This window comes from Engystomops pustulosus, chromosome 7 (assembly GCF_040894005.1).
Source record: "Engystomops pustulosus chromosome 7, aEngPut4.maternal, whole genome shotgun sequence".
NCBI classification, from domain to species: domain Eukaryota; kingdom Metazoa; phylum Chordata; class Amphibia; order Anura; family Leptodactylidae; genus Engystomops; species Engystomops pustulosus.
This window is the reverse complement of record NC_092417.1, coordinates 17,518,898-17,542,208: the sequence shown is the minus strand read 5'-3', so window position 1 is coordinate 17,542,208 and position 23,311 is coordinate 17,518,898. Positions and strand designations below refer to the sequence as shown.

At 42.5% G+C, this 23,311-nt stretch overlaps 2 protein-coding genes across 3 annotated transcripts in view; one reads left to right on the top strand and one right to left on the bottom strand.

Annotated features, from left to right (window-relative positions):
• SV2A (synaptic vesicle glycoprotein 2A) overlaps positions 1 to 16,487 on the top strand; it is a 112,410-nt gene extending 95,923 nt beyond the window's left edge. Inside the window, exons 11-13 of the mRNA XM_072114983.1 lie at positions 5,162 to 5,368; positions 6,120 to 6,279; positions 7,570 to 16,487. Coding sequence (XP_071971084.1) covers positions 5,162 to 5,368; positions 6,120 to 6,279; positions 7,570 to 7,753 — 551 coding nt within the window. The 3' untranslated portion in view covers positions 7,754 to 16,487. The remainder of the gene's footprint in view (positions 1 to 5,161; positions 5,369 to 6,119; positions 6,280 to 7,569) is intronic.
• A 2,291-nt stretch (positions 16,488 to 18,778) lies between these two features.
• On the bottom strand, positions 18,779 to 21,792 carry BOLA1 (bolA family member 1). Of its 2 annotated transcripts, none has more exons than XM_072114055.1 (2): positions 21,685 to 21,792; positions 18,779 to 19,352 (listed from the first exon to the last, which is right to left on the bottom strand). In XM_072114055.1, the coding sequence occupies exons 1-2, from the start codon at positions 21,736 to 21,738 to the stop codon at positions 18,915 to 18,917; spliced, it is 492 nt and encodes a 163-aa protein (XP_071970156.1). In that variant the 5' UTR covers positions 21,739 to 21,792; the 3' UTR covers positions 18,779 to 18,914. The 2 variants fall into 2 exon arrangements, with proteins under 2 accessions (XP_071970156.1, XP_071970157.1); XM_072114056.1 differs by lacking the exon at positions 21,685 to 21,792 and adding an exon at positions 21,485 to 21,638.
• Positions 21,793 to 23,311: the final 1,519 nt, after the last annotated feature.

Below are 23,311 nucleotides of genomic sequence, written 5' to 3'. Positions count from 1 at the left end.
TATAACTACTATAATACTGCCCCCTATGTACAGGAATATAACTACTATAATACTGCCCCCTATGTACAAGAATATAACTACTATAATACTGCCCCCTATGTACAAGAATATAACTACTATAATACCGCCCCCTATGTACAGGAATATAACTACTATAATACTGCCCCCTATGTACAAGAATATAACTACTATAATACTGCCCCCTATGTACAGGGATATAACTACTATAATACTGCCCCTATGTACAAGAATATAACTACTATAATACTGCCCCTATGTACAAGAATATAACTACTATAATACTGCCCCCTATGTACAGGAATATAACTACTATAATACTGCCCCCTATGTACAGGAATATAACTACTATAATACTGCCACTATGTACAGGAATAAAACTACTATAATACTGCCCCCTATGTACAAGAATATAACTACTATAATACCGCCCCCTATGTACAGGAATATAACTACTATAATACTGCCCCCTATGTACAGGAATATAACTACTATAATACTGCCCCTATGTACAGGAATATCACTACTATAATACTGCCCCCCTATGTACAGGAATATAACTACTATAATACTGCCCCCTATGTACAAGAATATAACTACTATAATACTGCCCCCTATGTACAGGAATATAACTACTATAATACTGCCCCCTATGTACAGGAATATAACTACTATAATACTGCCACTATGTACAGGAATAAAACTACTATAATACTGCCCCCTATGTACAAAAATATAACTACTATAATACCGCCCCCTATGTACAGGAATATAACTACTATAATACTGCCCCCTATGTACAGGAATATAACTACTATAATACTGCCCTTATGTACAGGAATATCACTACTATAATACTGCCCCCCTATGTACAGGAATATAACTACTATAATACTGCCCCCTATGTACAAGAATATAACTACTATAATACTGCCCCCTATGTACAGGAATATGACTACTATAATACTGCCCCCTATATACAGGAATATAACTACTATAATACTGCCCCTATGTACAAGAATATAACTACTATAATACTGCCCCCTATGTACAAGAATATAACTGCTATAATACTGCCCCCTATGTACAGGAATATAACTACTATAATACTGCCCCCTATGTACAAGAATTTAACTACTATAATTCTGCCCCCTATGTACAAGAATATAACTACTATAATACTGCCCCCTATGTACAAGAATATAACTACTATAATACTGCCCCCTATGTACAGGAATATAACTACTATAATACTGCCCCTATGTACAAGAATATAACTACTATAATACTGCCCCCCTATGTACAGGAATATAACTACTATAATACTGCCCCCTATGTACAGGAATATAACTACTATAATACTGCCCCCTATGTACAGGAATATAACTACTATAATACTGCCGCCTATGTACAAGAATATAACTACTATAATACTGCCCCCTATGTACAAGAATATGACTACTATAATACTGCTCCCTATGTACAAGAATATAACTACTTTAATACTGCCCCCTATGTACAGGAATATAACTACTATAATACTGCCCCCTATGTACAAGAATATAACTACTATAATACTCCTCCTATGTACAAGAACATAACTACTATAATACTGCCCCCTATGTACAGGAATATAACTACTATAATACTGCCCCCTATGTACAGGAATATAACTACTATAATACTGCCCCCTATGTACAGGAATATAACTACTATAATACTGCCCCCTATGTACAAGAATATAACTACTATAATACTGCCCCCTATGTACAAGAATATAACTACTATAATACTGCCCCCTATGTACAAGAAGATAACTACTATAATACTGCCCCCTATGTACAAGAATATAACTACTATAATACTGCCCCCTATATACAAGAATATAACTACTATAATACTGCCTCTTATGTACAGGAATATAACTACTATAATACTGCCCCCTATGTACAGGAATATAACTACTATAATACTGCCCCCTATGTACAAGAATATAACTACTATAATACTCCCCCTATGTACAAGAACATAACTACTATAATACTGCCCCCTATGTACAGGAATATAACTACTATAATACTGCCCCCTATGTACAGGAATATAACTACTATAATACTGCCCCCTATGTACAGGAATATAACTACTATAATACTGCCCCCTATGTACAAGAATATAACTACTATAATACTGCCCCCTATGTACAGGAATATAACTACTATAATACTGCCCCTATGTACAAGAATATAACTACTATAATACTGCCCCCTATGTACAAGAATATAACTACTATAATACTGCCCCCTATGTACAAGAATATAACTACTATAATACTGCCCCCTATGTACAAGAATATAACTACTATAATACTGCCCCTATGTACAAGAATATAACTACTATAATACTGCCCCCTATGTACAAGAATATAACTACTATAATACTGCCCCCTATGTACAGGAATATAACTACTATAATACTGCCCCTATGTACAAGAATATAACTACTATAATACTGCCCCCTATGTACAAGAATATAACTACTATAATACTGCCCCCTATGTACAAGAATATAACTACTATAATACTGCCACTATGTACAGGAATAAAACTACTATAATACTGCCCCCTATGTACAAGAATATAACTACTATAATACCGCCCCCTATGTACAGGAATATAACTACTATAATACTGCCCCCTATGTACAGGAATATAACTACTATAATACTGCCCCTATGTACAGGAATATCACTACTATAATACTGCCCCCCTATGTACAGGAATATAACTACTATAATACTGCCCCCTATGTACAAGAATATAACTACTATAATACTGCCCCCTATGTACAGGAATATAACTACTATAATACTGCCCCCTATGTACAGGAATATAACTACTATAATACTGCCACTATGTACAGGAATAAAACTACTATAATACTGCCCCCTATGTACAAAAATATAACTACTATAATACCGCCCCCTATGTACAGGAATATAACTACTATAATACTGCCCCCTATGTACAGGAATATAACTACTATAATACTGCCCTTATGTACAGGAATATCACTACTATAATACTGCCCCCCTATGTACAGGAATATAACTACTATAATACTGCCCCCTATGTACAAGAATATAACTACTATAATACTGCCCCCTATGTACAGGAATATGACTACTATAATACTGCCCCCTATATACAGGAATATAACTACTATAATACTGCCCCTATGTACAAGAATATAACTACTATAATACTGCCCCCTATGTACAAGAATATAACTGCTATAATACTGCCCCCTATGTACAGGAATATAACTACTATAATACTGCCCCCTATGTACAAGAATTTAACTACTATAATTCTGCCCCCTATGTACAAGAATATAACTACTATAATACTGCCCCATATGTACAAGAATATAACTACTATAATACTGCCCCCTATGTACAGGAATATAACTACTATAATACTGCCCCTATGTACAAGAATATAACTACTATAATACTGCCCCCCTATGTACAGGAATATAACTACTATAATACTGCCCCCTATGTACAGGAATATAACTACTATAATACTGCCCCCTATGTACAGGAATATAACTACTATAATACTGCCGCCTATGTACAAGAATATAACTACTATAATACTGCCCCCTATGTACAAGAATATGACTACTATAATACTGCTCCCTATGTACAAGAATATAACTACTTTAATACTGCCCCCTATGTACAGGAATATAACTACTATAATACTGCCCCCTATGTACAAGAATATAACTACTATAATACTCCTCCTATGTACAAGAACATAACTACTATAATACTGCCCCCTATGTACAGGAATATAACTACTATAATACTGCCCCCTATGTACAGGAATATAACTACTATAATACTGCCCCCTATGTACAGGAATATAACTACTATAATACTGCCCCCTATGTACAAGAATATAACTACTATAATACTGCCCCCTATGTACAAGAATATAACTACTATAATACTGCCCCCTATGTACAAGAAGATAACTACTATAATACTGCCCCCTATGTACAAGAATATAACTACTATAATACTGCCCCCTATATACAAGAATATAACTACTATAATACTGCCTCTTATGTACAGGAATATAACTACTATAATACTGCCCCCTATGTACAGGAATATAACTACTATAATACTGCCCCCTATGTACAAGAATATAACTACTATAATACTCCCCCTATGTACAAGAACATAACTACTATAATACTGCCCCCTATGTACAGGAATATAACTACTATAATACTGCCCCCTATGTACAGGAATATAACTACTATAATACTGCCCCCTATGTACAGGAATATAACTACTATAATACTGCCCCCTATGTACAAGAATATAACTACTATAATACTGCCCCCTATGTACAGGAATATAACTACTATAATACTGCCCCTATGTACAAGAATATAACTACTATAATACTGCCCCCTATGTACAAGAATATAACTACTATAATACTGCCCCCTATGTACAAGAATATAACTACTATAATACTGCCCCCTATGTACAAGAATATAACTACTATAATACTGCCCCTATGTACAAGAATATAACTACTATAATACTGCCCCCTATGTACAAGAATATAACTACTATAATACTGCCCCCTATGTACAGGAATATAACTACTATAATACTGCCCCTATGTACAAGAATATAACTACTATAATACTGCCCCCTATGTACAAGAATATAACTACTATAATACTGCCCCCTATGTACAAGAATATAACTACTATAATACTGCCCCTATGTACAAGAATATAACTACTATAATACTGCCCCCTATGTACAAGAATATAACTACTATAATACTGCCCCCTATGTACAAGAATATAACTACTATAATACTGCCCCCTATGTACAGGAATATAACTACTATAATACTGCCCCTATGTACAAGAATATAACTACTATAATACTGCCCCCTATGTACAAGAATATAACTACTATAATACTGCCCCCTATGTACAAGAATATAACTACTATAATACTGCCCCCATTTGGAATCTCATATTTTAGCAGTGCTTTTCATGCTATTTGTTTTGGGAATACTTATTGAACTCTCCTCTCAATTTTCAGACTTGTTTGACTATAAGTTCATCAATAGCCGGATTCTGAACAGCACATTCCTGCACAGTAAGGAGGGCTGTCAGCTGGACTTCAGCGATGACATTAATAACGCCTACATGATCTACTTTGTGAGTTTCCTCGGGACACTGGCAGTGCTACCGGGCAATATCGTCTCTGCCCTGCTGATGGACAAAATTGGGCGTCTTCGTATGCTGGGTAAGAAAACTTAATGCTGACAGTAACTGTAAGGTCCAGGTGTAGGTCCTTGAGGTTATCTAGAGATAAAATAGTGGAAGTGCGGCTGTGGTGCCATGTTTTCTATGAAAGAGCACCACACTTATCCACAGGTTGTTGGTGGTATTGCAACTTTAGTAGTGTAAACATGATTGAGGTCCAATACCACGTACCAGCTGTAGGCAGGTCAAATCATTTATACTCGAGTATAAGCCTAGGTTTTCAGCACAAAAAATGTGCTGAAAAACCCAAACTCGGCTTATACTCGAGTAAAAAAAATATATCAAAACTCATCTTTCTGGCTTCCCCCGCTGCTGGCTATGTACTGGGGAAGGGGGCTGGCTATATACTGGGTGATATGGGCTTGCAGGCTATATACTGGGGGGCAGGCTATATACTGGGGAAGGGGGCTGCCTATATACTGGGGGATATGGGCTGGCAGGCTATATACTGGGGGACAGATGCTGGCTATATACTATGGGGCGGGGTCTGGCAGGCTACATACTTTGGGGCAGGGGCTGGCAGGCTATATACTGGGAAAGCCGTGACCAATACATTTCCCACCCTAGGCTTATACTCGAGTCAGAAGGTTTTCCCAAGTTTTTGTGGTAAAATTAGGGGCCTCGGCTTATAGTTGGGTTGGCTTATACTCAAGAATATACGGTAACTATGGGGTGAAAGAAGCCTGGCGCCGTATGGACTCCATCGCTGACTGATCCCTCTGTGTTCCCAGCTGGTTCCAGTGTCATGTCGTGTATTAGCTGCTTCTTCCTCTTCTTCGGGAACAGTGAATCGGCCATGATTGCGCTCCTCTGCCTCTTTGGTGGAGTCAGCATTGCGTCGTGGAACGCTCTGGATGTCCTGACGGTGGAGCTCTACCCCTCTGACAAAAGGTATATGTTTGGTTTTTTTTAGATTAGGTGGTGACATTGTCAATAAAGTTGCATAATGACAAAGGTTTATAAGGTCCAACCTATAATCCTAGACAAAAAAATCCCCCTAACCTAATGCCAATTCTCATATTCCCATGACAGAAGGGCTAAACATGGTGACCCTATACATGGGTCTTCTCTCTAGAGGATATCACCTACCATATGAACTCAATCTAGAATGCATTCCCTTCCTGGATTCACCAAAATCCGCTGCCACACCTTGGATAGCCTTCATTCTGTTGCTCGTAATATCTACTTCATTGTAGGCCTGATGAAGAGTCTTCATTGCTTGGTCACCTTGTTAGACCTCACGTTCTCTATAGAAACCTAGTTATAAAGTTGTGTAATACCTACTATTAGGTTCTCCAGAGGCTGGTGATCCTACCAGGAGTCACTGATTTCAAGATGACTGTAGCTTGCACTCCCCGTTGGCCAGTGGGATGGTGTCACCATGTTTGGCACCATGAAACAATCCACCGTATACACATACACTTGGTTTGGACTAAGCCTCTGGTTGTCTCTGGTGGCAACTTATCTCCCTTAAAGAATATCTACCACCAGGAATCAGGGATTGTAAACCAAGCACCTTTACATGCCGGTGTGTGCCCCCTGTGGTAGGATCCACTCTTTAGCTTCTTATGCCTTTGTTTTTGCCAAAAAAATGCCTGAAGGGCTCCGACCTCCATAGCTTTTAATTGAGCAAAATTTTGAAAGTCTTTTTTTTTAAAATAAGGGCATAATAAGCTAAAAGAAGAACGGATCCTGCCAGAGGGGACAATCACCAACGTAAAACTATGCTTGGTTTATGATTCTTCATCCTGGGGGTAGATTTCTTTTAAGAACGAAAAGATTTGATATGTTGAAGCCCAAATGCCTGATCCTTATCTCCCCCAACATTCACAAGAGTTGGAGGGCCACCATATACATTAAATCACTGGTCAACCACACCAAAGTGGTGGAAATCCATCGAGGTTGTCACTCAAATTATTAGGGTATGATGCGGTACCCCATGCCATAAGAACTATCGCTTTAATGAAAACCAATTTACAAAATTGATGCAGCTTTGTGGACAATTGGTGGGACATTTTTGCGTTTCTGGAGAACCCTTTTAGAGGAAATGACCATGAGAAGAACATTCTGTAGATGGGGTCTATGACATTGGGACTATAAACTTAGTAAATGTAACACCTTAATGATGTGAAAACGATACCAAAATATGTTACTAAAACATTCTCATACCTTCATTTGCAGAACGACTGCCTTCGGATTCCTGAATGCCCTCTGCAAGTTGGCTGCTGTCTTGGGGATAAGCATCTTCACCTCCTTCGTGGGGGTAGCTAAAGCAGTGCCCATCCTTCTGGCTTCTGCCGCGTTGGCACTGGGTAGCTTTTTAGCCCTTAAACTGCCAGAAACACGAGGCCAGGTGCTTCAGTGAGATTCACCGTTGTCAAAAAAAGAGAGTAGATTAGTAGACACTGTGAAAAGTCTTTTTATTTTGTTGCGATGTTTGGGGCCCCTTTCCCCATATCCTCTTCCCAGATATGTGTGGTTATACAATATGCATATACATTGGTGAAAATGTAATAACAGCTGAACATATTTGCACTATTCTAAGTTTCGGAGCTTCGCCCATGATCAGTGTGAGGATGAGAAGCACTAGACTTTGTGTAGAGCAGAGATTTTATGTTCTAGGTAGCTCTAGTTAAAGACAATTCTCTACGTTGTGTTCCTGACACCTCTATCCATTGAAAAGACATGACAATGTTCTCTTGAAGGTACAAGATTTTTTTGAACTTTGTGAGGAGCATTTGTGATACTACTAGAGATTGGTAGAAAAAACTAATGTTCTAGATCAGTGGTTCTCCACCTGTGGGTTGCGACCCCGGCGGGGGTCGAACGATCAAAACTAACGGGTCTCCTAAAGCCATCGGAGCCACGATTTTATTGCATTTTTTGGCACGAATACAATATTCTTGTACATGGTTTGGGGTCACCGCAACATGAGGAACTGTATTGCAGGGTCACAGCATTAGAGAGGTTGAGAACCACTGTTCTAGATCAATGTTCTTCAACCTGCTTGTCTCCATGTTTGGAGTTGTAGTTCAGCAACATCTGGAGATCAACAGGTTGGAGGGAACTGATTTAAGACAAGATGTCATTTTGCAACTTCATGGCTTGAAGAACACTGTTCTAGATAGCACTTACTTCTCAGAACATCATCCTACACTTTTTCTAGGTTTTAATGGAACCTCAAAGATCCTACAGTCATTCTACCAGGTAGTCTATTATAAAGGGCCCTGCAGGACTCTGAAGTTTCCTCCAGTAGTTGTAGGTAGTAATAGATCCTGAAAGAACTTGAAGTCATTTTGGTTAGTAAGGGTCCCATAATTGTTCCTACTGTTGTTCTAGATTATAACAGATTCTGAAGAATCCTTGAATTGATCTAGGCTGTAACAGATTTGCAAGGATCCTATATTTACTTAGGGTGGTAATGGATTCTGAAAGATCCTACAATTGTTCTAGGTTGTAAAGGATCTTGAAGAATCATGCTGCGATTCCCGGTTGCAATGTATCTTAACTGATCCTGTTCTGGGTTGTTATGGTTCTGGAATGACCCTACAGTCGTTTAAACTTGTAATGGATTTCCAAAGATCCTAAATAATTGTAACAATTCTTAATGGATCTTAAAGTTGTTCTGGGTTCTAAGTGTTCTTAAAGGATGTTACAGTTGTTCCCAATAGTAATGGATTCTGAAATATCCTACGGTTCTAGATTCTAATAGTTCTTGACGGATGCTACAGTTCTATTGGGTAGTTTCCACCTTCTTCAATGTCCTCGACATCATGTTATCCAATGTTATCAATGTCTAGCCAGGTGTAAGGAACACAATCGTGAATTATAGCTTAAACCTTTGGGTAGATGTGAAAATTTCCTTGTTGCAACCAAAGTGCATTGGTGCCTACGTAGCCGGGAAAATTTATTTTCACATAGATGTTCTGCAACAATTAACACATTCTGGGTAAGCAGCAGTAGACTGCAGACGCCATGTATAAAAATTAGCCTCGTCAAACATTAATAATTTATTTATTATATTTATTATGATTATTTATTAAACGCTCGGCCATGTCTTATGTTTACATTGAGACATCGAGATAATAGTTGGTAATATAATCCTATTTTAACTTACAAAAATTATTTAAACTTAGATGACTTTTAAGATTACTCCCAAATTTCTATTTATTTGACATTTTTTAAAGCTGAATAAATTTAGTACTTTTTAGGTCACAAATTTTTAAAATAAGTAATGAGGGGGAGTGGTGTTGGACTGCCCACCAGAGAAAATTAATCAGAGGGCCCACTCTTCATCATCCCCCAGGAAATATACTCTCGCCTTCAAATTGTGTTGTTTTCTGATGGACCTCTGGGGTTCAGTATTGGGTTGAGCCAGGGCCCACCGGAGGATCCTCTGGTACTCCGGTGGGCCAGTCCGACACTGAGGGCGAGTACCTGCCCTATGCACCACTTGCCTTGGGGTCGATGGGCCTGTCAAATTAATTTGACCTTTCCCTAGGGATGGAAGCTAAACAGAGTTTAAAATAGTTAAAATAAGTTTTTAACATTTTTAGCTTTTTTTAATCAAAAAGCACAGAAATCTGGGGAGAAGCACAGAAATCTGGAGAGAAGCACAGAAATCCGATTATTTCATAAAAATGAATGAAACATTCCATGAAATGATGGCACATTCCGTTAACATATAACACAGGGAATACATTTTTGTAATTTTATTTTCACAAATCCTGATTGGATGTGTAATTCTAGATCATAGTATAGCTGCAGCAGGATACATTTGGGAGATGGACTGTTTATGGTTTGGCTAGAACGGACCCCTTCCCACAGTATAGTGCTGGGGTTTTTAGAAAAGCGGAAAAAAAACAGCCAGGGTTGGGCCCCTTTCTCAATTGGCCCCATGATCTATAGATACACATTCCCGGTGAAATCTTTTTCTGAACATTCAAATACTTGAATTGGGCAATGTCATGGTACAAAAAGCACACCTACCAACTCTACAGTGTCTCAAATAAAAACTTTTATGTCAACCTCTAGAACCTCATACACACCAATCAATTCTGCCCCTAGACTAAGCAGGGCCACAACATTGGGGAGGAGCTTTCCAAGCCCCACTTCCTTTTTGAAATTGAAAAAAGAATTAGGAATGCCCTGGAAAACTGGAAACGAAAGCACAACCCTTGTCGAAGAATCGAATGAATGCGTCAAATAAATTTCTTTTTTTTGGACCTTTTAAACATTAAAGGGAACCCGTCACTACATTTTGAGCTATTCCAGCCATTGACAGGTTCCATTAACACTCTAAAAAGCCACCAATGTTTTAGCTTAAAAAAGCGGGGCTTTCTATCACCACAAAAACAACTTTATAATCTTACCTGGCATTTCTTTTTCCTTTGAGTCCAACCACCCCTCCTGTCCTCACTCCAGCTACTCCTCCCCTTCTTTGAGGCCCTCCTCCACACCTGAGCTCAACCACCCCTCCTGTCATCACTCCCATATACTCCTCCCATCCTCCGTCGTCCTCCTCCTTGCCAACTCTGACAAGAAGAATGATGTCAGAGGGGAGGAGTAGCTGGGAGTAAGGACGGGATGGGTGGTTGAGCTCAGGCGAAGAGGATGATGTTGGAAGAGGGGAGGAATAGCTGAAGTGAGGATGGGATGGGTGGTTGAGCTCAGGCGAAGAGGATGATGTTGGAGGAGGGGAGGAATAGCTGGAGTGAGGATGGGATGGGTGGTTGAGTTCAGGCAAAGTGGATGATGTTGGAGGAGGAGAGGAGTAGCTTGGGTGAGGACGGGATGGTTGGTTGAGCTCTGGCGAGGAGGATGATGTTGGAGGAGGAGAGAAGTAGCTTGGGTGAGGACGGGATGGTTGGTTGAGCTCAGGCGAAGAGGATGATGTTGGAGGAGGGGAGGAATAGCTGGAGTGAGGATGGGATGGGTGGTTGAGTTCAGGCAAAGTGGATGATGTTGGAGGAGGAGAGGAGTAGCTTGGGTGAGGACGGGATGGTTGGTTGAGCTCTGGCGAGGAGGATGATGTTGGAGGAGGAGAGAAATAGCTTGGGTGAGGACGGGATGGTTGGTTGAGCTCTGGCGAGGAGGATGATGTTGGAGGAGGAGAGAAATAGCTTGGGTGAGGACGGGATGGTTGGTTGAGCTCAGGCGAGGAAGATGATATTGGAGGAGGAGAGAAGTAGCTTGGGTGAGGATGGGATGGTTGGTTGAGCTCAGGCGAGGAGGATGATGTTGGAGGAGGGGATGAGTAGCTTGGATAAGAACAGGAAGGGTGGTTGGAATCGAAGGAAAAAGTACTGCCCCCTCCGACTCGCTGCTTGTTCTGGCAAGCTGCTGGGTAAGTTGCGTTTAAGGTGACTGAAAATTTTAGCAATGACATCAAAGGATGGGAGGAGCATGTAGGAGTGAGTATGGGAGGGGTGGTTGGACCCGGTGATAGAAAGCCCTGCTTTCTAGCTGAAAAACGTGTCCATTACTTCATAGAGTGCTAAGGGAACCTTAAATTATGCTATTAACATATCTGAAAAAAAGGAAAAAAATCTTCTGGGTCGTTAGTATATTTGTGCTTCTTTAACGCTTATTTTTATTCGTTTTTTTTTTCTAACTTAATATAGTGGTAAGACGTAACCACTTGAAAAGATGTCAATACTAGTGTGTGATTTCATTTCCCACCTCCCATGGTACCCCTACATTAGTAATAAACCTTAGTATATTGTAAAATAATTTATTTTGTAAAAAAAAAAAAAAAATCTGTTTTTTTTTTTTGCGAGTGGACTTCATGAGACGAGGCCCCTTTTATGTATGAAGTGAGCACCATCTGTAGCAGAACATTTTAGGTTGTCATTGTACAGCGTCTCCAGCCATCATGTCTCTGCATGCCTGTCGAGTGCCATATCCCGAGCTGGCAGACGTAGTAGTAGACGCCTTTCTACATCTAATCAAATTTAATGTGACTGTAAGGGAAACAAAGATATAGTTTATTTATATAATATAAATGGCAATTTTGCCGCCATTTGTATAATATTGTAAATAATATAGATATATATGGGAAATTACAGTGTAACAACCTATTAGCTATTGACTTCCTGTTTGTACACGCTATGGACTTCCTTGCCGCATATCTCGATGTATCATTTGCATATCTTTGAAGTTTTCTGATATCGGAAGACTTTGCTTTGGGATGTTTCGCAAGCACACAAAATCTAATAAGGCCGGTGCCTTTTGGCCACGCCTTTGTTATGATTGGCTGTATTTGGTTAAGACAACGATGTCATATATTGAAAAATTCTATAGGTCTTAAGTCTATCCAACAGCCTAGGAGATAAAACACTTGAACATTCCAGATTAACAGTGAAACATTTTAAAAAAGGAGTTGACTTTGATATCTTCTGGATGCAAATATTAGGTTGGTCAACTTTAAAAGAACTTGTACAATTACGAAATGCTGGTGCACCGATTGCCGCGTAATCCCCCTGATTAATTTGGCGTTTGTTGTATTCAAATCCGTCCAACGGTTCAAAAGATATGGCCCCAGGAAGTTTCTATTTGAAGTAGGCAGTAACCTTATTTTCTCTGGGGGTGTGTCTCTGTCTACTATATGCAAATAAATAGTTACCGCCCCCTTAGCTAGGATGATATAATTAACATATCAACTTACAGTTGCCATATCTTTGGAACGGATGGATGGATTTTTAAAAAACAAACACCATATTATTCAGGAGGGCAAGGGCAACTAAATGTGGTGTGCCCCCTCAGCATTTCAATCCTCTTTTAAGTCTTTAGTCCAGATCCCAGAAGAAAAGAGTACAAAACTCAAGGACCAATTGTTAAATGTTGACCAAGTCTTCTGCTACGAGTCATCTCCTGCTGCTTTATCGGACCTTGCGGCCTACTCAGGTTAATAGGCTGTGACTTACCTTCGAGCAAATGTGTGTTTGTGGACCTTCATGACATGATGATAGTGTCAAACCTGACTACTCCACTACTATAGGAGTCTATGGGGATGTAGACAAAAATTTTCTTATATATTCTATATGACTTTGAAGAAAACAAAAAAAAAAACAGCATGGGCCTTTATAGAGCACAAGCGTTAAGCGTCACCACTAGAGCAGAAAGCACAAGCGGTAAAAATCTTTCTGTATTCCTCGCGACAGAGGATTGTGTTTTAGTGTGTCTGTACTGACTGCAACTATTATAATGTTGTATCTTGAAATCCTTCATGCCGGTCCTTCTTAGCAAGACTATGTACTAAACTGTACAGAAATGTAAAACTACACAAAAAATTGCAAAATCAAATTATTTTTCAATGGTTGGTATTATCTGTATGTAACGAGGCCGTATCTTGTGTCTTTGTGTCGTGGCCATGCTTATCGTTCACTAGGATTGTTCTATATCGTTTTTATGTTAGTGAATAGGTAAATTAACAAAATTCTTAGATGGTAACTACCCTGTACAGACAACCAATCACATCAGCAGATGTCTAAATCCCATTTTTGGGTTTTCAAAAATGCTGAAAAATCCATTAGGTTTAGGTTTTTACGATGAAGACATCAGCACTGTTCAACGACAAGGTGGTAGAACCTTCAACTGATATTGGACATCTTCAATATAACGCTACCTTTAAGTTAAGTTTCACTTAAAGGACAAGTAGTTGTGAGAAAACTTGACATTTCAGATGACTGTGTCAGAAGGCTAAAATTGCCGATTCCTCAGACTTTGTAACAGGGTTGAAAATTTACAAAATCCAAAGAGACAACTTCCTACGAGGATCAAAACTCTGGCTACCTTCAATTAATCTCATGACATCTCCGATGTGATATCCTTATGTGAAAAATTCCAATGTGTAATACATCCGTTACATTCCCATTTTATCTCTTCCCTTTAAAAAAAATTCCTTCGGAAAAAAAAGGACGAAAATACCGATAATTTTGAAATATATGTGAAGATTCCAATGACGAGGATTAGAATTCTCTTCGGAAAGTTGGGACTAAAATGTTAAGAAAATGTTGAGATTTTTTGGGAAGGAATTCGACTCCAAACCAGCTGGATTATGAAAAGTCCGTCTCTGGGAATTTTGTAAATATGGTGGCGTATACGGACCTATGTCTGGAATTTAGAGGAACCGGAATTTTAATTTGTGTCCATGTTGAAATAAAATGACTGATGACACAATGTGTAAGCCGATACTTGGGAAGTTCTCCCAAAGAAAACATGGAAATAATGTCAACCTGTTACTTGAAATGGACAACAATATGTAACAAAAAGACACAAAAAATTAACGAACCCACACACAGTCATCTTCAGTTTGCCATGAACAACATTGTGACAATCAGTTTGTGTGCCGTGTATACGTCACCTGTCATTTTTTTGCCAAATATTTTTATACTTTTTTTTTTTTTCCAGTTTGTCGTCTTTCTTGCTGTACCAATATGTTCTACAAAAACTTATGATGCAATAGTGGTAGATGTTTATTAGGATATGATAATATGATAGAGATGGAGGAAGCATGGCGGCTGGAAGGTGGTCTAGGTAGGAGTTGTCCAATCCTCTACTGCAGTGGATTAGCCATTGTCTCGAAGACGATTTTACCGAAGATAGTAGCAACTAATACTATGTTCTCCATCTCCAAGCCAATGTTGACTTGAGGTCACATTTATGGTTTCAAGTTGGCCATAAAATTACTTGGAGTTCTTTGATATAGAACATTCAAAAAATGACAAAAAGTGTCATAGAACTCTTTGGAGATCCTTACAATAGATCACCACTGGGTAATGGCCAACAATATCTTTGTCTTGATCGGTGTCTTCTTCTGTCCATAAAATGAGCAGCGTCCAGTGTTGATCCTGTTTAAGATCGTTATCCCGTTAAAGTTGTATTAGTATAATACAGGTGAAAATTCCAAAAAATTACATAGAAATTTTTAGAAGACCGAACTGTGCAGCTACTTGTAGATTTATAGTGGGCAATAAGATATTGAGTTAGAGGCCAAATGTGTCATTGGGTTCTAAAAGTTTCCTTAATTTTGTCTCAAACTCTGGTTCCTTCATCTTGGGAGAAGTAATCAAGATTCTAAAAACTAACCCAAAAGTTTTAGGCCTCACTGTGCAGCTACATGTAGATTTATACTGGGCAATAAGATATTGAGTTAGAGGCCAAATTTGTCATTGGGTTCTAAAAGTTTCCTTAATTTTGTCTCAAACTCTGTTTCCTCTATCTTGGGAGAAGTAACCAAGATTCCTTTATCTTGGGAGAAGTAACCAAGATTCTAAAAACTAACCCAAAAGTTTTAGGCCCTACTGTGCAGCTACATGTAGATTTATACTGGGCAATAAGATATTGAGTTAGAGGCCAAACGTTCCATTGGGTTCTAAAAGTTTCCTTAATTTTGTCTCAAACTCTGGTTCCTTCATCTTGGGAGAAGTAACCAAGATTCTAAAAACTAACCCAAAAGTTTTAGGAGGGCTTAATTTGCAGCTACTTGTAGATTTATAGTGGGCAATAAGAATATTGAGTTAGAGGCCAAACGTTCCATTGGGTTCTAAAAGTTTCCATAATTTTGTCTCAAACTCTGGTTGTTTTATCTTGGAAGACCAGAAACGTCTGTAGAATTTTTGAAGACCAATGTTTTCAGATGATTAGAGTCTCATGATGGCGACAATACCTCTCCTACGTAGAGTATCAAAAAGTTTAATTTTCAGACACAAAAAGACAACTTCTGACCAGAATCTCCCTCCAGCGACGTGCTCCTCGGGTTCTCTAATATGTTTTCTCGTCTTCGATCCATTCTTTGTAGTAGTTGGTCTCCACATATGTAGTAATGTCTGTTTGCAAACTGTACCGTGGCGTAGTTTATAGATGTTTGTAAAGAACAAGAGGTATGAAAAAAAAAATTTACGATCTGTGTGTTGAAAAAAACTGATCCATTTTGTCTATACACAAGTGAATAGTTATATGGGAGGTATTTTATTGTCATGCCGATACGGTGCTGTGGAAGGTGTATGAGAATCCGTGCTCCTTGGAATTCCGTTCATTGTGCAACAAACCAGTTCCAGGGTGAAATAAACTATCAATAAATATATGTCCACAAGTGATACGTGGTGTCAGTCTGGGTTCATGTGCTCATAAGTATTGTAACTAGTCATCATGTCTTCTTCATTTTTAGTACATACCAAACAGATAACCATCTGCACACCCAGAGGTCCACACTAGTGGTGGCAGCAGATTTGGCCTATTATTTTTGTTATTTGATGTAGTCAACTTACACCCTAGACAAAATCAAAGCCCAAGATCAATTTTTGAGCACTTGCCTTCTAAGCCAACCAGATCTGGCTCCTCTTGGGCCATACCAACTGTAGGGGAGGAAGCGATAAATGGTTTATGTCACACTAGAGCTCTCAGCTGGAGAACAGATCCAGAATACAGCCCACAAAATACCACCAAAAAATACAGTGTACATTGAGGGCCCCATTTCCCTGATTAAAGTCCAAACACCAAATCTCCACACAAGGGGTCCAGCCTATTGGTCCATGTCTTTTACTATCTTTGATACCCATCACAATACAAGAACCTGCCCTCTACACTATGTAGAAAGAAGAGAATGGGTGCAATAGCAGTCAATAGTTCTGTTTCATGCGCACCAAGAAATAAATTAGCATAACAATAAAACGGTTGGATCATTGGGAAAATGGATGTTGGAAAAGATAATAAAGTGCCGTAACACAATGCTTGTTTTCTTGTGTGTGAGTTATAATGGTATAAACCCTTTAATCTCTCGTGGCTCTAGTCCTATGAAGTTGGGGGGGGGGGGGGGCTACCATGAGTGGTGACATTAATGTATACGAGGGCAAAAGCATCATCAAGGGGGTTGTATGTTGGCAGGTGCCGTAGAATAGTATAGTATTTAAGGTTGGAAAAAGACGGAAGTCCATCAAGTCCAACATTGGAGGAGGTTAATCCGGAAGTGGCACTGTTGAGGGGGTGTACTTGGCAGAGGAACTATTGCGAGGGAAGAGCAGGGGTAGAGGCATAATCGATGGAGGGGTACCATTGGGGGGGTTTATAGAGGGGCAAAGGTGCCATTGAGGGCAGTGTGTGCCAGGGCAAAGCCACAGTCGATGGGGCCGTACAAGGGCAGAGGTGTCAATGAGGGCAAAAAAGGGTAGAGGCGCCATCGAATGGGACGTAGGGTGGCAGAGGCCCCATCGAATAGGATGTATGGGAGTAGAAGCACCATCACAGAGGTTGTAGGAGGGCAGAGGCGCCATCGAATGGGACGTAGGGTGGCAGAGGCCCCATCGAATAGGATGTATGGAAGTAGAAGCACCATCACAGAGGTTGTAGGAGGGCAGAGGCGCCATCGAATGGGACGTAGGGTGGCAGAGGCCCCATCGAATAGGATGTATGGAAGTAGAAGCACCATCACAGAGGTTGTAGGAGGGCAGAGGCGCCATCGAATGGGACGTAGGGTGGCAGAGGCCCCATCGAATAGGATGTATGGAAGTAGAAGCACCATCACAGAGGTTGAAGCGGGGCAGAGGAGCCATCGAAGGGGCCGTAGGCGGCCATTCCCATGGCACATTCGAGAGCCTAATAAACTGCGTGTGGCGCTATCCCCGTATATCTGGATAATCTGGGTGAAATCTGAAGTGACAAGGGTTGAATTTTCCTGCAGTGCTACCAGAGTGTTTTCAAGACCCATCATATTATTCGCCTATCCATAGGATGTCCATTGCCATTGACATCGATAGAACCAGACAGTGCTGTCCATGTAGTAGTGGTGATGAAGCTTACTGCAGGCTCGGCTCCCAGAGGAGGGACCGGTCTTTAAAATAAATCCCAAAGTAAGGTGAGGACTTTCCTTTTATAACATTACAATTCTCCTGGACCCTAAGGCCACATCCATCTTCACCACCATTTTTTTAGTTTATCGTCTCAAAATGTTTAAAATAAAAAGATAATGGGAGGATCAGACAACACATTGGGGGTCATTTACTAAGGGCCTGATTCGCGTTTTTCTGGCGGGTTACACAAATTTTTCCGTTTTGCGCCGATTTTCCCTGAATTGCCCCGGGTTTTGGCGCACGCGATCAGATTGTGGCGCATTGGCATGCACGCGGTCGAACGAAAACCCGACGGATTCGGATGTGACACACACATCATAAATCATATAATAGGGGCTGCTGTAGAGGGGCACTGATATTTTAAGTTTTTCCTCTTGTGATTTTGGTGTAATAGACTACGACCCACATTGTGCCCCCTATACCCACCCTTCCTTCCTTTATAGACTCCTTTCCCAGAAACTTGGTCCCATGATCCCCCCGCTACTAAAGACCATTAAAAAGGATTACCCCATTACCCCAAATAATGCAAAAACATTCCACTATTTTTCTTGAATTTTTAATTTAATAATGATACAATAATTTTTACTATTTACAAGAAACACTGGACATGTACAGGTTAATACTATTTCCAAAATCACATATGTCTCCCACGGGTGACCCCAGAGCCGTCTCCACTGCTCACACCTGGGTGCTTATCTTCTTGCTCATCTGTGGATCATGCTTGGATCCCCCCATACAGCCGGGGCTCTTACTGACGGAGGGGTTTTCGTCCCACTGTTGCGGGGTCTTGGCCTGGATGGACAATGCATGGACAGGTCCCGCCAACTCCTCTTTCAGCAAATCATTGACCAGTCTGTGGCGCTGGATGAGGGACTTCCCATCAAACACATCAGACACAATCACCACCTTAAAGTGGGTCTCGGACCCCGGGGCCACGGCGTGCATGTAGCTCTCGTTGTGGACCTCTAGGTGGCTGGGCTGTAAGTTCTCAGTCAGTTTGGCTTTGATTGAGGTCTCCACAGGTTTCTCCATGTTCCCGGATTCTAAATATCTTGATGTCACCAAAACTGACGGGACGCGTCTACAGGACAGGAGGAGGCGAGCCGCGAGCATCAGCTGCAATCAAAGACAGGGCAGATGTTAAAACTCTCCCCTTCTGCCATACAAAGGGTCCTCCAGTTTATTTAGTGGGGCTCTAATCAGTGCTGGATCGGGGGCAGTGAGACACCACAAGGGCCAATCATGTTATGCTATTTGAGGAGGACAAAAGCAACATCAATGGGGCTACCTGGGGGTAAAGACCTTACAAGGGGGTAAGGCAGAGGTGACATCAAGGGGGGTGTATTGGGGATGAGGTGCTACAGAGGAGTATAGGGCAGAGTTGTTATGGAGGAGGGTGTATTGGGGATGAGGTGCTACAGAGGAGGTTGTATGGGGCAGAGGTGCTATGGAGGAGGGTGTATGGGGGCAGAGGTGCTATGGAGGAGGGTGTATGGGGGCAGAGGTGCCATCAAGGGGGGTGTATGGCGGCAGAGGTGCTACAGAGGAGGTTGTATGGGGCAGAGGTGCTATGGAGGAGGGTGTATGGGGGCAGAGGTGCTATGGAGGAGGGTGTATGGGGGCAGAGGTGCTATGGAGGAGGGTGTATGGGGGCAGAGGTGCTATGGAGGAGGGTGTATGGGGGCAGAGGTGCTATGGAGGAGGGTGTATGGGGGCAGAGGTGCTATGGAGGAGGGTGTATGGGGGAAGAGGTGCTATGGAGGAGGGTGCATGGGGCCAGAGGTGCTACGGAGGAGGGTGCATGGGGCCAGAGGTGCTACGGAGGAGGGTGTATGGGGGCAGAGGTGCTATGGAGGAGGGTGTATGGGGGAAGAGGTGCTATGGAGGAGGGTGCATGGGGCCAGAGGTGCTACGGAGGAGGGTGTATGGGGGCAGAGGTGCCATCAAGGGGGGTGTATGGCGGCAGAGGTGCTACAGAGGAGGTTGTATGGGGCAGAGGTGCTATGGAGGAGGGTGTATGGGGGCAGAGGTGCTATGGAGGAGGGTGTATGGGGGCAGAGGTGCTATGGAGGAGGGTGTATGGGGGCAGAGGTGCTATGGAGGAGGGTGTATGGGGGCAGAGGTGCTATGGAGGAGGGTGTATGGGGGCAGAGGTGCTATGGAGGAGGGTGTATGGGGGCAGAGGTGCTATGGAGGAGGGTGTATGGGGGAAGAGGTGCTATGGAGGAGGGTGCATGGGGGCAGAGGTGCTATGGAGGAGGGTGTATGGGGGCAGAGGTGCTATGGAGGAGGGTGTATGGGGGCAGAGGTGCTATGGAGGAGGGTGTATGGGGGAAAAGGTGCTATTGGGGAGGGTGTATGGGGGCAGAGGTGCTATGGAGGAGGGTGCATGGGGGCAGAGGTGCTATGGAGGAGGGTGTATGGGGGCAGAGGTGCTATGGAGGAGGGTGTATGGGGGCAGGGGTGCTATGGAGGAGGGTGCATGGGGGCAGAGGTGCTATGGAGGAGGGTGTATGGGGGAAGAGGTGCTATGGAGGAGGGTGCATGGGGGCAGAGGTGCTATGGAGGAGGGTGTATGGGGCAGAGGTGCTACGGAGGAGGGTGTATGGGGGCAGAGGTGCTATGGAGGAGGGTGTATGGGGGCAGAGGTGCTATGGAGGAGGGTGTATGGGGGCAGAGGTGCTATGGAGGAGGGTGTATGGGGGCAGAGGTGCTATGGAGGAGGGTGTATGGGGGAAGAGGTGCTATGGAGGAGGGTGCATGGGGCCAGAGGTGCTACGGAGGAGGGTGTATGGGGGCAGAGGTGCTATGGAGGAGGGTGTATGGGGGCAGAGGTGCTATGGAGGAGGGTGTATGGGGGCAGAGGTGCTATGGAGGAGGGTGTATGGGGCAGAGGTGCTATGGAGGAGGGTGCATGGGGGCAGAGGTGCTATGGAGGAGGGTGCATGGGGGCAGAGGTGCTACGGAGGAGGGTGTATGGGGCAGAGGTGCTACGGAGGAGGGTGTATTGGGCAGAGGTGCTACGGAGGAGGGTGTATGGGGCAGAGGTGCTATGGAGGAGGGTGTATTGGGGATGAGGTGCTACAGAGAAGGGTGTATTGGGGATGAGGTGCTACAGAGAAGGGTGTATTGGGGCAGAGGTGCTATGGAGGAGGGTGTATTGGGACAGGGACAATACAGGAGGCTCCAGCCGCTCCATACACCGGACACTGACAGCTCTGACACCAGATAGTGCACCTACTACTCACCACACACTGCAGACACCAATGTCCTTGTAGCCATTACCCGGAAGCCCCTCTGCAGTCTGGGAAATGTAGTTACATCACAGCACCTAGAACTACAGCTCCCACAATGCACCTGTGCACAGTAACCGTCCGGGTCAGCACAATAATCACGTGGCCGCGCCTTGTACATGTCACGGAGGACGCGGTTATTAATATGTACTTACACTTTCTATTCGCGTGGGACTACAAGTTCCAGCATGCCTTACTGCGCTAAGCATCCTGGGACTTGAGGTTCCAATACAAAAGGAAGCTGCAGTAGCTCACGCTGACCGCCAGATGGCAGCGGCGTATCACAAGTTAATCAGAGCTGCACCACTGGCGTCACGTGCACCACTTGTGTTCGTTTCGTGAGTGACTGAATAAAGTTGTCACTGTTCAAGACTGTTTTGGAGCCTGTGCTAGATATATATAGAATGAATATAGATAGATATATAGATATGTGAGGAGACATATCAATGGTGCTGGACTATCACCCCCATAGTGCTGCCATTATGTGCACCATGAGGAGATATACAGGACTATCACCCCCATAGTGCTGCCATTATGTGCACCATGAGGAGATATACAGGACTATCACCCCCATAGTGCTGCCATTATGTGCACCATGAGGAGATATACAGGACTATCACCCCCATAGTGCTGCCATTATGTGCCCCATGAGGAGATATACAGGACTATCACCCCCATAGTGCTGCCATTATGTGCACCATGAGGAGATATACAGGACTATCACCCCCATAGTGCTGCCATTATGTGCACCATGAGGAGACATACAGGACTATCACCCCCATAGTGCCGCCATTATGTGCACCATGAGGAGATATACAGGTCTATCATCCCCATAGTGCTGCCTTTATGTGCACCATGAGGAGATATACAGGACTATCACCCCCGTAGTGCTGCCATTATGTGCACCATGAGGAGATATACAGGACTATCACCCCCATAGTGCTGCCATTATGTGCACCATGAGGAGATATACAGAACTATCACCCCCATAGTGCTGCCATTATGTGCACCATGAGGAGACATACAGGACTATCACCCCCATAGTGCTGCCATTATGTGCACCATGAGGGTATATACAGGACTATCACCCCCATAGTGCTGCCATTATGTGCACCATGAGGAGATATACAGGACTATCACCCCCATAGTGTTGCCATTATGTGCACCATGAGGAGATATACAGGACTATCACCCCCATAGTGCTGCCATTATGTGCACCATGAGGATATATACAGGACTATCACCCCCATAGTGCCGCCATTATGTGCACCATGAGGAGATATACAGGACTATCACCCCCATAGTGCTGCCATTATGTGCACCATGAGGATATACACAGGACTATCACCCCCATAGTGTTGCCATTATGTGCACCATGAGGAGATATACAGGACCATCGACCCCATAGTGCTGCCATTATGTGCACCATGAGGAGACATACAGGACTATCACCCCCATAGTGCTGCCATTATGTGCACCATGAGGAGATATACAGGACCCCCATAGTGCTGCCATTATGTGCCCCATGAGGAGATATACACAGGACTATCACCCCCATAGTGCTGCCATTATGTGCACCATGAGGAGATATACAGGACTATCACCCCCATAGTGCTGCCATTATGTGCACCATGAGGAGATATACAGGACTATCACCCCCATAGTGCTGCCATTATGTGCACCATGAGGAGATATACAGGACTATCACCCCCATAGTGCTGCCATTATGTGCACCATGAGGAAATATACAGTATACTGTACGGGAGCAGGCTGTATACCGTA

Coding starts and splice junctions, on each gene's coding strand:
- BOLA1 (XM_072114055.1), bottom strand. CDS start 21,738: ATGCTTAGCGCAGTAAGGCATGCTGGAACTTGTAGTCCCACGCGAATA. Junction 19,353..21,684: donor GTCCCACGCGAATAGAAAGT/GTAAGTACATAT, acceptor CTTTGATTGCAG/CTGATGCTCGCGGCTCGCCT.